Raw genomic sequence first — 13,484 nt, 5'->3', positions numbered from 1 at the left:
AGCATTATTCCAAAATCCTGCATGGGGACTCCTGTAGCTTTGATGATGTCAGCTGATGGTGAAGGTGTCTATCAGCACAGGGTTTTCCAGCCTCTGGGTGTGCTGTGCTGGTTGTGGTGATCTACTTGTAACACAGGAGACTTTTCCTGACTCTACCCTGTGAGTCTGGATTTCTCTTACCAGTGAAGTCACATGTGGCATGGCAGCCGGGGTCCCACAAAGGACAGACTGATAAAACATGGTAATCAGTAGCTACTACAGATTTCATATGGCATCTGTCCCAGTGTACACTATACCACAATGTAATGGAAGTCTTACCTTATTGTAGAAAAGAAATCCCTTCCATCTTTATCAGCAGTTCCCGCAGGATTCTGTGGAAATTTAAGAAACCAAGTGATAGAAAAAGGTGTATTATGTGAGATTTAAAAAAAAAGATTCTGTCAGGAACATCTGTTCTGTACTGATATTACATTAAACATGCATTTAATCACCTCATTCTCTCTAGGTCACGTTAAATAGGCAACATAATTCTGAACCATCTCTTCTTTCCGTATGTATCTCCCAGGGGAAGCTTTTTGGGAGCTGTATTTCAAATGTTAGTTGGATACAGTGACGAAATTACGTAAACGTGAAACTTGGCTTTTCAACCAGATGGAGCCCAGATCCCGAAATGATCTGTGACTGCAAAAAATGCATAGAGGCTGCTGTGTCATACCACCACAGTACATTCAAGTGCACTTTGAAGCAGGAGTTCAGTTTGCCAGCAGACTGAAATGAATGGGGCTCAACTCCAGTGATTTTAATTTTCAGGGCTTTTGCAGTCTACACTGTGGTAGACTGTGAAAATCGTATACTGTGACATCCCCAGTAGCTCTACAGTCTGATGTAACAGTCACATTTTTCCTTTATTCTATTTTATTATACACGTTTTGAATCATTTGACAATTTTATCTTTAAATTTCTTACTGCACTGACATTCCCAGCTTTCAAAATACTTTTGCAGTTCACTGGTAAGTGTAAGCAATGAAACTTGATTTTTTTTTCTTCTGCAAAAAATACTAGACACGAGAAAACTTTATGGCTAATAAGGCTGTTTTAAATGTTTCTTTTATTTTCTGCACGATTACGATGTTGCGATGAATACAAGCCTTTATCCAATATCACTTGATAGCCTTCTTTGGTTCCCTTGACACACAGGGATTGTCATCTGAGGTCAGTCTGAAAGCCATTTCCCTTACTGTGGGACCCTGAGCTGCTGGCCTGGACAGCTGAAGCCCAGGCTCAAGAGCTAAGCCCTGGTTGTCATGGTGACGAGGCCTGTGTGTTTCAGGAGGAGTTCTGTTACCCAGTGGAGTGCCTGGCCCTGACAGTGGAGGAGGTGATGCACATCAGGCAGGTTCTGGTGAAGGCAGAGCTGGAGAAGTTCCAGCAGTACAAGGATGTTTACAATGCACTGAAGAAAGGCAAGGTGAGACACATTTCAAACACTTGTGAGCTTGTAGCTCTCCTGTTAGGGTTTAGATATGAATACTAATTTTGCACTTTGTGGGTTTTTTTTCCTCTATTAAAGTGGGGCTTTAAACTAAGATTCTCGTGCAGATATTGCCAAATGCAATGCAGTACTAAAATAATACAGGCATAGTTCTTCTGGACACAAATTTTTGAATAGTTATTTGTGTAGAAAAAGAAAGAAAAAATGGATTTGGAAATGGTTATAGGGTAAAGCAGTCCCCTTGCTGCTTTTTGTTTGTGTAATGTGCTCTGAAATAATAATTGAATTGAAAGTAATACAAAAAATAGCAAAGGAAAAGAAAAGACTGCATTTCTTGTGGGCTGATCCGTGACGTACGTGGAATCTGGGAGCACTGGGGCATGTGCTGATCGGAAATTACCATTTCAATTTCTTTTCCTGCAGCTGTGTTTCTGCTGCCGAACTAAAAGATTCTCCCTCTTCACTTGGTCCTACACCTGCCAGTTTTGCAAAAGGTAATTCACTCAGTTATGGAAGTCTAAGATGGGAGTAACCTGTTCGTTTGACCTCAGCTGGCCTCCCAGTGAGAGCTGCTGACACTAAAAATGACGCCTGCTTTGAAGATTTCTCATATAAAGTCAGAAACGGATAGATGTTAAACTCGGTATCCTCAGGCAGTGGTGTGGCCATTAGCACTGCTGCCTGGAGATATCTGGGATTTGTGGCCATTGCATGTGACAGTGTTCCTTCCAAAGTCCCAGCGACCTTCTGTGTAGGTTTGATTGGCTACTTCATCTTGTGCTTCCCAAGGTCCATCACAGGAGTCAGTGGCGAAGAGAGTTGGGGAACTTGTCTTGTTTCTCTGTCCTGTCATGACTGGTCATTATGCTCTGGATGGAGTCAATAATTATAATTCCTTACATTTATATACCGCTTGCCTGGATACTCCACTCAAAGCGTTTTCTAGGTAATGGTGACTCTCCTCCACCATCACCAGCATGCAGCCCCACCTGGGTGATTTACTGGCAACCAAAGTGTGCCAGTACGCTCCCCACACAATAGCTATCAGCGAGGAAGAGAGCAGAGTGATGAGGCCAGTTCAGAGATGGGGATTATTAGGAGACCATGGTTAGTTAAGGCCAAGGGGATATTTGGCCAGGATGCCAGCGTAACACCCCTACTCTTTTCGAGAAACACCCTGGGATTTTTAATGTCCATAGAGAGTCAGGACCTCTGTTTTCGTCTAATCCAAAGGACAGCGACTTTTTACGATATAGTTCCTCGTCACTATACTGGGGCCTTAGGGCCCACACAGACTGCAGGGTGAGTGCCCCCTACTGGCCCCACTAACGCCTCTTTCAACAGCAACCTTAGCTTTCCCAGGAGGTCTCACATCTGCTGAGCTTCAGTGGGTTGTCAGTTGTGCGTTGCAGGGTGATAATATGGCCGCTGGCTAGCTTCTTGCAAGTCAAGTATTTGTTAGCATGGATAGACGGTGTCCTAATTAAAGAGATTTTGTTTCTTTTCTGAATTTCATCTGGATGGAAAGTTGCGAGCAGAAGCATTTCACACTTCATCGTTCTCCAGCTGTGTGCAGTCGACCCGTGTCAGTGACGCACATCAGTCAGGAGCTGTTTGTACAGCGGTTTAGACATCGTATCTGTTGTCTGTGGCTGGAAACCCGGGCATGGACTTTTGGGGGACGAGAATTGCCTGCAAAATTATCAATATTTACGTGAAAATGATTTTTTTTTTGGTCACATCGTTTTCAACTTACAGAACCAATTTTAATGATCATTTAACACATTTACCAGCATTGCACCATGTTTTAGTGAGGAAGTTGATGTACGGTTTTGGATTTGAAATTCTTTTCTTTCTGTCCCATATAGGCCAGTTTGCTCACAGTGTTGTAAGAAGGTAGGTCAAGCTCCATAATTATATATTTTAAACTTCTCTTAATACATCCATTTATAGCATCTTGAATCCTGGTTTTCTTTAGTTTTAAGGATTATATAAAATCTGCCTGAAAACTCTTGATAGTAGGGTTTGATCCCATTGACAAAAGTCCTGCGAGTATTTAAAAAGCATGAGATTGTGCTGTAATGCTGTGTGTGACTTGTGTTTCGAGCAGATTCCCATATCCTTCAGTCTGCTTGTGTCATCTTTCCTTCAGTTCTTGTATTTTCACTGTGTAGGGTAAGCCCTGTGCTTGCAGGAAAAAAAAAACTTCCATGTTTTAGAGTATGTGACATTTCAGAGCAACTGCAAAAAGTGGGAGCTACGTTCTGTGATAAAACTAGTATTCCCATACCAAGTATATTCTAGTAGGGAGCTGCGTCAGCATGCGTAGGCTGCAAAGGAACAGGTAGCGGGTTTATTCAGTGCTCAAAAGAAAGGAAAGGTGTGTCACACCTGAAGAAAGCTCCACAGCTGAAACGTTCCCTTTCCTTATTTTTCTTTTCAGCATGGAATAAACCCGCTGCCTGTTCCCAAGTATATTCTGTACATTTTGCATTGAGATATATGCCCAATTGGTGTTCTTCTAAACATGCTTCTGAACATTTATTGTAACTCAGAAGGCCGTTCTGATGTGTACAAGCCTTTGGCAGGGAGAGAGGGTAGCAGGAAACGGCATGTTTGATTTCCGGAACGATTTGCGGTAGACTAACTTCAAAACCTCACCGAGTGGAGCTGAGATTTCTAACAGCCCTGCTGCTGCAGCCTCTGCCTTCCTGCTGACGCTGTGCTCTCTGCGGAACAGATGAGGCTCCCCTCCAAGCCATACGCCAACCTGCCCATCTACTCCCTGGGCTCCTCGGCCTTGCAGAAGGAGGAGGCCATCCCTAAGCCTGAGAGACCCTCCACCAGCCACCACCGGCACCACAGTCTGCACAGGACTGTCTCCAGGTACACCTGCGCGCGGCACGGAGCCCAGATCCTTCAAGCCTGTGCAGTACGTGCCACTGAGAGCCAGGTGGAAGCGTAGTACTGTGTGCTTTGAAAAGCAAAAATATGTGATGTCAGCAATTCAGTTTGGTACACTGAATTAGGCTCATTGTTCCGTTTCCAATGAAGTGGTATTTAGTTTGGAATAACCTGATTTGGACAACAGGCATGCAAGGTTTGAGGAGGTATATACAGTAAAGGAGATATACTTTAATAGAGTGAAGTGTCTGCCTAAGATGCAAATGTGTTGTGAGACATGATTGTAGTAGTTGAAGTAGCCAGAGGGGGAGTGTGTGTGAGCGTCACAACAAGGCGGGTCTTAAGCTGGATTTAATAAATCCCTGATAAAGGCTCAGAAAATGAAGTCTGTTTCTTGTAGTATTTTCTCTTAGCAGTAGGTCTACAACAGAACCAGAAGAAAGGTATAACAGGGGGGCTGATTTGTAGGGAAAATTCCATTTCAAATGTGTGCTGTAGGCTCTTGTATCTCCTTCTGGATTTACTGACCGGTGACGTTGCTCAGCTGCCCTGGAAAGGATAAGTGAAGCCAGTTTCCTCAGCTTTGTGCCCCAGTACCCGACGCGTACAGGATCAGGGGGAAGGCATGGCCGGGACGATCCTGTATGTCCTGTTCCGATCTTTCAGGTTGTCCAAGTCGGAGAGGTCGGAGAGGTCGAGGGAGGAGCTGGAGCTGCCCAGGGAGCTGACGGAGGACTGGAGCACCATGGAGGTGTGCGTGGACTGTAAGAAGTTCATCTCGGAGATCATCTCCTCCAGCAAGCGCAGCCTCTCGCTGGCCACCAAGCGGGCGCGCTTGAAACGCAAGACGCAGTCCTTCTACATGTCCTCCCCCAACGCCGCCGAGTATCGGCCCTCCGAGAGGACTATCAAAGAGGTGTAGAGCTGTGCCTTTGCTTCCCCTCGTCGTCGGGCCGCCCGCCGCAGGGGCACACAGATGGTCTGTCTGCGGCTGAAGAGGCGAGCGATCCAGCCAAGTTTTTGTTACCATTTCTCCGTTTTTCGTTTCTTTCGAGGCGGGTGAGGGCATGCCTGGTCCGATGAAACGGGCAGTTGTTCACTCGTGACTGAATCGGACACGGAAGCAAGACTTTTTTTTTCCCCTCTTATTAGCAGCTCTTCCAATCAAAGGAATGGAAAAAAAAAACGTTGAATTTGCTCTGTAAGTGTTGTAAATAACCTTGTTGCTCGTCCCTCCTTTTCCCCTCTCCCCTGTCCGAATGAAAAGGCCCCATCAGGAATGCGGAGTGCGAGAACCACAGCATGATGGGGCGTTCCCCGAGCTCTCCCTCTCAGGAAATCGGAGCTGTCCCACTGGCTTTTCCTAATATCTGTGGCTGGCCACCTTGTAAGACAATGAATGAGCACAACTTCGTCTCTCGCCAGATGGAAACTGTTGAAGACTTAGGTGCATGAAGCACATTATTTTTTTAACAATAAGGCAAAGAGGAACGGCCGTGTGGTTTTCTATAAATCGGAGTAAGGTTTAAAACTGAAAATGCGTTGTTTTTAATGTGCAGTGCCAAGGGCTACTGGAGAGTGAAGCAGTTTAAATCCTCTGCTACATAAATGACACAGAGGATACCATCAATATATGTACAGAAATATTCCATGCATATTACCATACACTACATTTCTCATCAGAACGTTTTCTCCTAGTTTAATATACGTGGAAATATTTTTTTTTAGATATACATAGAAGAAAACTTCAGCACTTGTGGTTGGTTGAGGGGGACTTGAACTAAAATGGAAAATGTACAGTGATGTTGTCTCACAGACACCTGTGACACCTGTGGAAAAACTCTGGCCTGTGGCTTAATGAACATAGAATTCTATGGATATCAGACCTTTAAATGTTACTTTTAAATGGATTTCAAAAGTCAAGATATTCTGGGTTTTTAAATTCTTTCATCAATAATGCAATCCATTGCTTTGTATCTACAGCCCACTAGCTGTACATTTTTTAAACGAATATCCTGCTCCAATGAGTTGCATGCGATTGAATTAGCCCTTGCTTGTTTTTAAAGGAGTTCTGTCTACTGTACAAGCAGTCCCTGATAAGAGCATTATCACGCAGTATGCGAGATGGAGTGCTAGGCTGATGATCAGCTGGCTTGGTGAAGAAGAGCTAGTAGCCATTAAGCTCTTCCATTGGTTTCACTATCTGGTTTGTGGATCAAGACTTGTGATAGATCTTAAGATGCTGTGCCAGAGAGAGTGCAACCAGATTGATAATGTAATTCATGAAAATGCTGGACCACATTTGATGCACATTTTAGATTTTAAAAACCTCTGCCATTAAACCATAATAATTGCAATTGCAGCTTCTGCACTATTTTCTAATGATGCATTACCAGAAAATAAGGTGGTAAGTCGTCATTGGAAAAGCAGTTCCATTTTAGTCCCGTTCATGAAATGCAGTTATAGAGGCACTGATGTTTAGATTTAGATGTAACTCAGAGCATCATAGAAAAAGTCCTCTTAGACTCTGCTTTGCAGGGACCAAAATTCACATTATCAGGTATAGCACTAGACTGACTCATGGTTGATTGATTCATTAATCTGGGCGCCATCCATCTAGGATTCCAACTCGAAACACTTTTGCATTGTTGACAGACTCCACACTTTTGTGTTTTGTGTTTCGCAAAACAAAGAGAATTAGGCAGAAAGAGGGTGAGTGTTGAAGAATTCAAATCTAGATTATCTGATATTTTGAAATTGCAGTGTTACGGCATCTGGTGACTCTGATTTGGCCTAATTAATGTTTTTCTTACATCATTCAAACCTTTCTGCTCAGATGAGGGGTTGCGTGCTCACAACAGCACAAAGGTCCAGGCTGCTACTCCAGGCTGAGGTGGGCGTATTGAATTGTCGTAAGGCTAAGGATAAACACTAAGCCTTCCACTCTGCTGGGTTGCCTTCCCACTTCTGAAACATGTTAGAAATGAGTTTGCATTTGCGTCTGTGGTATGGATGTGAGTACAATTAGGTGTGTCGTGCTAAATTCATTTTAGTTCTGAAAATCATGTCTAGTGCCAAAACCTTCATTGCTGGTGTGGATGGTGCAGAATGGAGCCCAGATGTAATTTTCCCTGTAAATACCTTGCAATGAATTTGCATATGAACTCAAGGGGAGAGACAGGCTTGATCTATGCTGCTCACAGCAGGTCATTGAGAGCAGCGATGTGTAGGATATTTTTGTGTATATGCTGTATATCATAATGGTATTGTCTTAAGATATTGACCTACTGAGGTGTCTTTAAGATTGTGTAGAATTGTTTATTATTATTTATCTTACTGATATTATGATTATTATGATTATTATTATTGATGTTATTACTGTTTTTTTATTTAATACTAATCTCTTTTCCCAGTGATGATTGCACTGGAGCAGCACTTTTATTGGGTACCATGAAATGCTTTTTTCTTTTAAACTTTTTTGTTTTGTGCATGAAGGGTAGAAAAGAGAATCTGGCCTCCTGAAACTGCATAGCAAAACAGCACCTGATTTCCACTACTGTTTTACTAGGGGGCTGGAGGGGAGGCAGCTTGTGTTGTCTTTTCTGTCCTTAAAAGACATGTGTTTTGAGACTTTTCTGTCCGTTACTGACGACCCTGTTTCCTCAGAAATGGAATCAACTGGAATCTTTTAGGTCCACTTTTACTTTTATCATTCCTTACGTCTTTTCCTCCCTCCAGAAGCATGGCTGTAGGTGGTACACAGGGCAGAAGTTCATATATCACGGGCAGTTTGATTTCATGCTTGCATGCCCAGGCTTGTGTAGGTTTTAACATATTGATAGTATTGGAGAAACTCCTGAGTTCTTGCTTTTCTTGGGTCTGCAGGTCCCACCCATAGATTAACAATTTTGGATGTACCGGGGATTCAGTTTTATTCAAAAAAAATTAAAAAAAAGTAGAATCCATATATTCTGTTAATTGAAAAGTGTATTTTGATCTCATAAGTTAGTTACAGCAAAGTCCAGGGGTGTTCCGTTTCTGCAGTGCCAGTGAAGTATTGCAGAATTGGTGTTTTCTGAGCTGCTTCGATGTGTCGTTTCCAGTTGACCGTTATTGCACTTAGTACCTGGGTCTCTGACCACAGTTTAACAACTGCAAGTCCTGTATGTCTGTCATTTTATGGAGTCATTTGTTTGCCGTTTGCATTTGGCTGGGAACCAGTCTTGGAAAATTACGTTAAGTTTTTCCTTTCGAGTGTCCCTGCTGCCGCAGTGGAGCTGGTGAGATAGAGGGTGCCAGCACTCGGCACTCAACAGATTTCTTTTGCGTGTTTATGCTCCTTTTTTACCCAAGTATTTTCCAAGAGACCAACCTAGATGTGTGCACCCTTAACGCACTCTCAAGGACAGTGTTTTTAAAGACATGCTCTTTCCATAGAGTTAACTACCTGGCCTGTGTGAAGTCTTAAGTAAATTTGCTAATAAACGATATTTCTTCCTGTGCTAAGCTGTTTAGGATTTTTCGTTTCACTTCCTCGTCTGCCTGGCCTGTCAGGCGTGTGAAGCCACCCTCGTTGGCAAGCTCAGAAACATGCCAGGCAGTCCAGTTAACTGTGTGTCACTCTCAGCCTAGTTTGTGGATTTTCCTTCAACTCCTTCTTTGACTTTTGAGAATGAAACTGGTACAGGGTGTGTGTTTCGTCACCAAGATGGTTCTTATTAACCTGTTTGTTGTGTGTTGCAATGTTCATGATTCATACAAACAGCAGGGGGAAAAAAGTGTATGTCAAAGGAAAACCATGACTACTGGACATGACTATTGTAGAGCTACTTTAATGAGTCAATACTCTAATTGTAATTTGCTACTTTAATTAGTGCTGCTGAAGTTACCACATCTTCCACATCCATGGTTTTGGAGAGCAGGACCACTACAGTGTGTAGTTTTCAAATTATTTTAAAAACCCTGATCCCCCCCCATTCCCCATAAACATTTCTGCAATGTTAGTTGCAGCAGCTGAATCTCTTTGGTTGAATCAGCCTATTAGTGACCAATTTATTATTTTCACCTGCATCAGGGCTCTTGAGACAGTATTTCTGAGAAAAAAAAAAGGCGAAACAGCTTAACATTTATATAAAAAAAAAGGTTTTAGCATTGAAATGTTTATTTTTCACAAAGTATTGAAAGTTAAAACAAAGGTTTTTGCATAACATATACGATCCATCAATATATATATATACCATAACATAAGATGAAAATTAATGGATTGACAGGGCCAGAAGAACATTTTTTGCCAGCAGGAATATGATGAATACTAGAATACCACTGAATGCCCTGTGGTTATGTTATTTGTACATGACGGTAAAGGCCATACAGAAAATATTGCAGGCCATTTCCCCTACTGTGAGAATTTAACATTCCTCCTGAAATTCTACTCATGGAAATGATAGTTTTTGTTTTTAGTGTTTGGAATGCTGTACATTACTTTATTTGCTTATGATGTTTAACCCTTGTTTCTCGAGCATTATGATTTTGATGAACAGCAGTACGTTCACCCATTTTAATTAATTGTGCTGGTGATGGCCGTCGAAATGCAGCGTCAGTCTCCTAAGAAGATACCCTGCATTCGTTTAGGATTCAGTTTATTTAGTTCTGCAAGTTATTGGCGACACCATGAAAGTATGACGGCCATGGAAATCTTTGCGCAGATGTGTGAAAACAACAGGTTTGCGTCTGAGGGGAGCCGGGGATGTCGAGAATCAGAAAAGGGGTGGCGCAGACGTCAAAGTACTTGTACGTCTGCATGTTTCATACTCGTAGACTGTAAATCGCTTCGGTTGCTCTCAGCATTTAATCCTCACACCCAGACAAGAGGGAACTGAGAAACCGACTCCGCAAATCTCTTAAGACGAGTCATTTTTCCTTAGGTTTAGCGGCTGTGCATTTTTCCAGCTTGACGTTTAACGTGGAGATCTGGGACGTTCAAATTTGTCCTTGAAGTTAAATTTGATTTGAAAATGATCACTGGTCATTTTCATTTTAAACATTTCGTTTGACTTGAACCATTACCGGTCAACTCTTCAGTAAGGATACAGCTTCCACATTATCTGAGGGGTGGGGATCTCTCATCCTAACTCTTCACAGTTAACCCTGTGGACGACCACCTATAGTACATTTGATGTGGGGAAAGTATGAAGTGTAATTGTTCAGAAATCCCAACAACCGCATAATTCATCATAGAACAGCACCACGTTTAACTGCCGGTATAAAAGCTAGTTTTTCTGAAAGACTGCGGTAAAAGGTTGTACAGTATAAATTGGGAATTTCCGATTTGATTAATTAACGATCCCTTGATTTGAAGGGTTAAGGCAGACAAAGACATTCCCTCGGGTTCCAAAGATGTAGCCCCAGTATGACTGGAATTTTTTTTAAAACGCGGAAGATGATTATTTTTTTCTAAACGTAGGATGCTATAGAGAGGTAAAAAAAAACTAAGACTCGCAGCCTGTGGCACGGTTAATGATCTTCTTCCTCCTGATGCAGCTGTGACTGTGCATGTAACTAATGTTTAGCTTGTAACTTCAAATTGTAGCGGTGATTTTTTTTTAAAAAAAAGATAATAAAAACGGCAATACAATTCTCCTTAGCGTGGCAGCATTTTTTTATGTGCGTTTGTCAGCAGTTGGTTTTATTTTTTTCCTGCCTTCAGAGATTCAATGACGAATCTAGAGAACGGTGACTTAAATTGCTCAAGACCGAGATCTACACTGTGTTTCAGGCCCCTTGCCTCTTTTAAATAGCTCATGATGGGTTATGGAGATCTGTTCGCCTGGAAAGACTTCGATGCCCTCGATGACTTTGGCGCAGAGCGCAAAAACACTGACCGTGATCTGCCCCTCTCCTGCCAAACAAGCAAGTTCATTTAAGGGAGCGCGGCGCCTGCCGGTGATCTCGAAACAGATCTGGAAACGAGCGATTGAACGTTTCTGCAGCGAATTGTCGGAAGAAGGCATCGAGCAAAGGACTGTGAAACAAGCGTGACAAATCGCAGGAAACCGGCAATTATTAAGACGAAACGACCAATAGTACCCACTCTTGGAAATTATTTGACTAACATATACAGTACCTTATTTATTGCGTGTGTATTCGGCAAAAAAAAAACGCTTGGAAAACGTACTGGTAGTTGATGTATCTTTTGTAAAGAATGTGCACCGGTATTTTGCCAATTACATTTACAGTCTCCTTAGTTTGCTGTTGTTTTACGTGATTTATTTTGGGTCCTGTCAATGTCACGCCAAGTTTGCGACAAGGCACTGCACAAAACGACGAGAAAGGGAGGCGTGCTGTGTGTAGTCAAGAGCTGTATAGAGCTGTCCTCAATCTTACAGCGCCATCACCTGGTGGAAAGAATTCGAGTTTTTTTTTCAAGCTTTAAACATTGTCAGGGAGCTAAGGTACCCCATTTTGTATCTTTAATCTGGCGAAAGGGAAGTGCTCTCACTTCTGTTGCCCGCAGCTGCCATTACTGCCAACGGAAAACTCAAACGACAAAAAAGTCGCCATGCTTGTACAGTGTTTCTTGTAATGTGGCCCCAGGTGTTCCACCAGTGAAGGTCCCCACCCAGCTAAGCACAAGGCAAGCAGCTCTTATTCTCCTGCAGCAGATGAGTTGCAAAAGTGAGAAATGGATTTAGTGTTGGAATTGAGAAGCAGCTTTTTAGGAAAACTTGACTGTGCCTCAAGCCCAGAGTGGAGGCTGAAGACTCTAAACACCTGTGAACTATTTCTATGAATGGGTGCTTCCTTTTGACTGGATGGGTTACCCTTCTACACTTCCCTAAGTGGAACTGGTGGTGCTCCTTCACATCCTGGGGGGTTTTAAGTGCTCCTAGTACCTATGACAACGGTCTCTTTTTCTTTTTTGCACAGACTGAGGCACCAGCTAGGCTGTAAGACTTAATTATGCTTATTATTAGGCAAGTACAGTAATAGTCTAAAACAAGGCCAAACTACTCAGTAAGACATGGAATGTGGAGACTGGCAGTGTGACAGAACTGCACCTAAAAACACTTGCTGTAAAAGAGCTTCAGTTAAATACGATGGGAACAGCAGATCCTCTGGCCTTGAACAGGATCCTGGGGGTTATTTAGTTTCTCCTGTCGGTTTCTCAGGCATTCAAAATCGGTCGTTACGAAGTCAGTGCAGTGGACCTCTTCAGGACCAGCATTGGAATATGAACCAGAGGTCATAAGTGAAGATTATGTGGGCGTGTATTTAAAATTTAAGAATGGAAGCCACTTCTTTATCCAAAATGTGGATGTGGGTGTATGGCACATGCTGAGCAGTCATGCTGTCAAAACTAACAACTTGGCATCTTTCAAGAAACACCTGGCAGAGATCCTTGGATCCATGTGTTGTGAACTAAGCAGGTCTAAATGGGCCGGATCATTTGTGAGCTTTAATGTTCCTATTTCATCCTCGCCAAAAACAACTTTCTTCTCTCCTGTCCTTGTGCCTCCTGGGAAACGAAAAGCAGAGCTACAGGTACAGCACAGAGTGCTCATTTTAACCCAGGAATTGATTCTCCATTTATATAACGTTTCATAGGTTTCTCTAAGAATAGGCTTGACCACACTGATAGAGGCAGTGCTGCTGAAGACTGCTTCAAGATATTCTAGTGAAATCACCCCCAATTTACTACAGTATGCCGAGATGACCATCGCATTTCAATGGATTGACTATAGCCCAGGGACCTGCACCAGTCACGGGCAGCCTAAAACCTCCTTTTAGGATCCAAGCTGATCTCATGTGAGTTCCTGTTCTCAAACTGCACTCCCACATAGTTTCCACTTGTCAAGTTCCTTGACTTGGTACATGATTACGTTCCTAGGTATAGTGTCTTTAAAATAGAATACGTCTGGAATTTTCCACTTTGTTCAAGCGCGGTTGAAACTTGCAGCTGGATTTAAAAGGAGCAGGACCCTTCAGCCCCCCCACCAATGTCAGGAGCCACTTGGCGTTGGTGACGCCCACAACTCTAAACTGAAAAGTGAGACGGGAAGACCCAGGTAAAATATTCAGAAATTAAGAC

General features: G+C 42.7%; 1 protein-coding gene across 10 annotated transcripts in view; it reads left to right on the top strand.

The window, feature by feature from the left end:
• Positions 1–11,035, top strand: part of spire1a (spire-type actin nucleation factor 1a) — a 73,092-nt gene extending 62,057 nt beyond the window's left edge. For all 10 annotated transcript variants that reach the window (XM_088600727.1, XM_088600729.1, XM_088600730.1 and 7 more), the window contains 5 exons: positions 1,331–1,468; positions 1,916–1,986; positions 3,361–3,388; positions 4,233–4,378; positions 5,063–11,035. In XM_088600727.1, coding sequence (XP_088456853.1) covers positions 1,331–1,468; positions 1,916–1,986; positions 3,361–3,388; positions 4,233–4,378; positions 5,063–5,318 — 639 coding nt within the window. In that variant the 3' untranslated portion in view covers positions 5,319–11,035. The remainder of the gene's footprint in view (positions 1–1,330; positions 1,469–1,915; positions 1,987–3,360; positions 3,389–4,232; positions 4,379–5,062) is intronic.
• Positions 11,036–13,484: the final 2,449 nt, after the last annotated feature.

This window comes from Lepisosteus platostomus, chromosome 12 (assembly GCF_059453375.1).
Source record: "Lepisosteus platostomus isolate fLepPlt1 chromosome 12, fLepPlt1.hap1, whole genome shotgun sequence".
NCBI lineage: Eukaryota > Metazoa > Chordata > Actinopteri > Semionotiformes > Lepisosteidae > Lepisosteus > Lepisosteus platostomus.
This window is presented reverse-complemented; position numbering and strand designations above follow the sequence as displayed.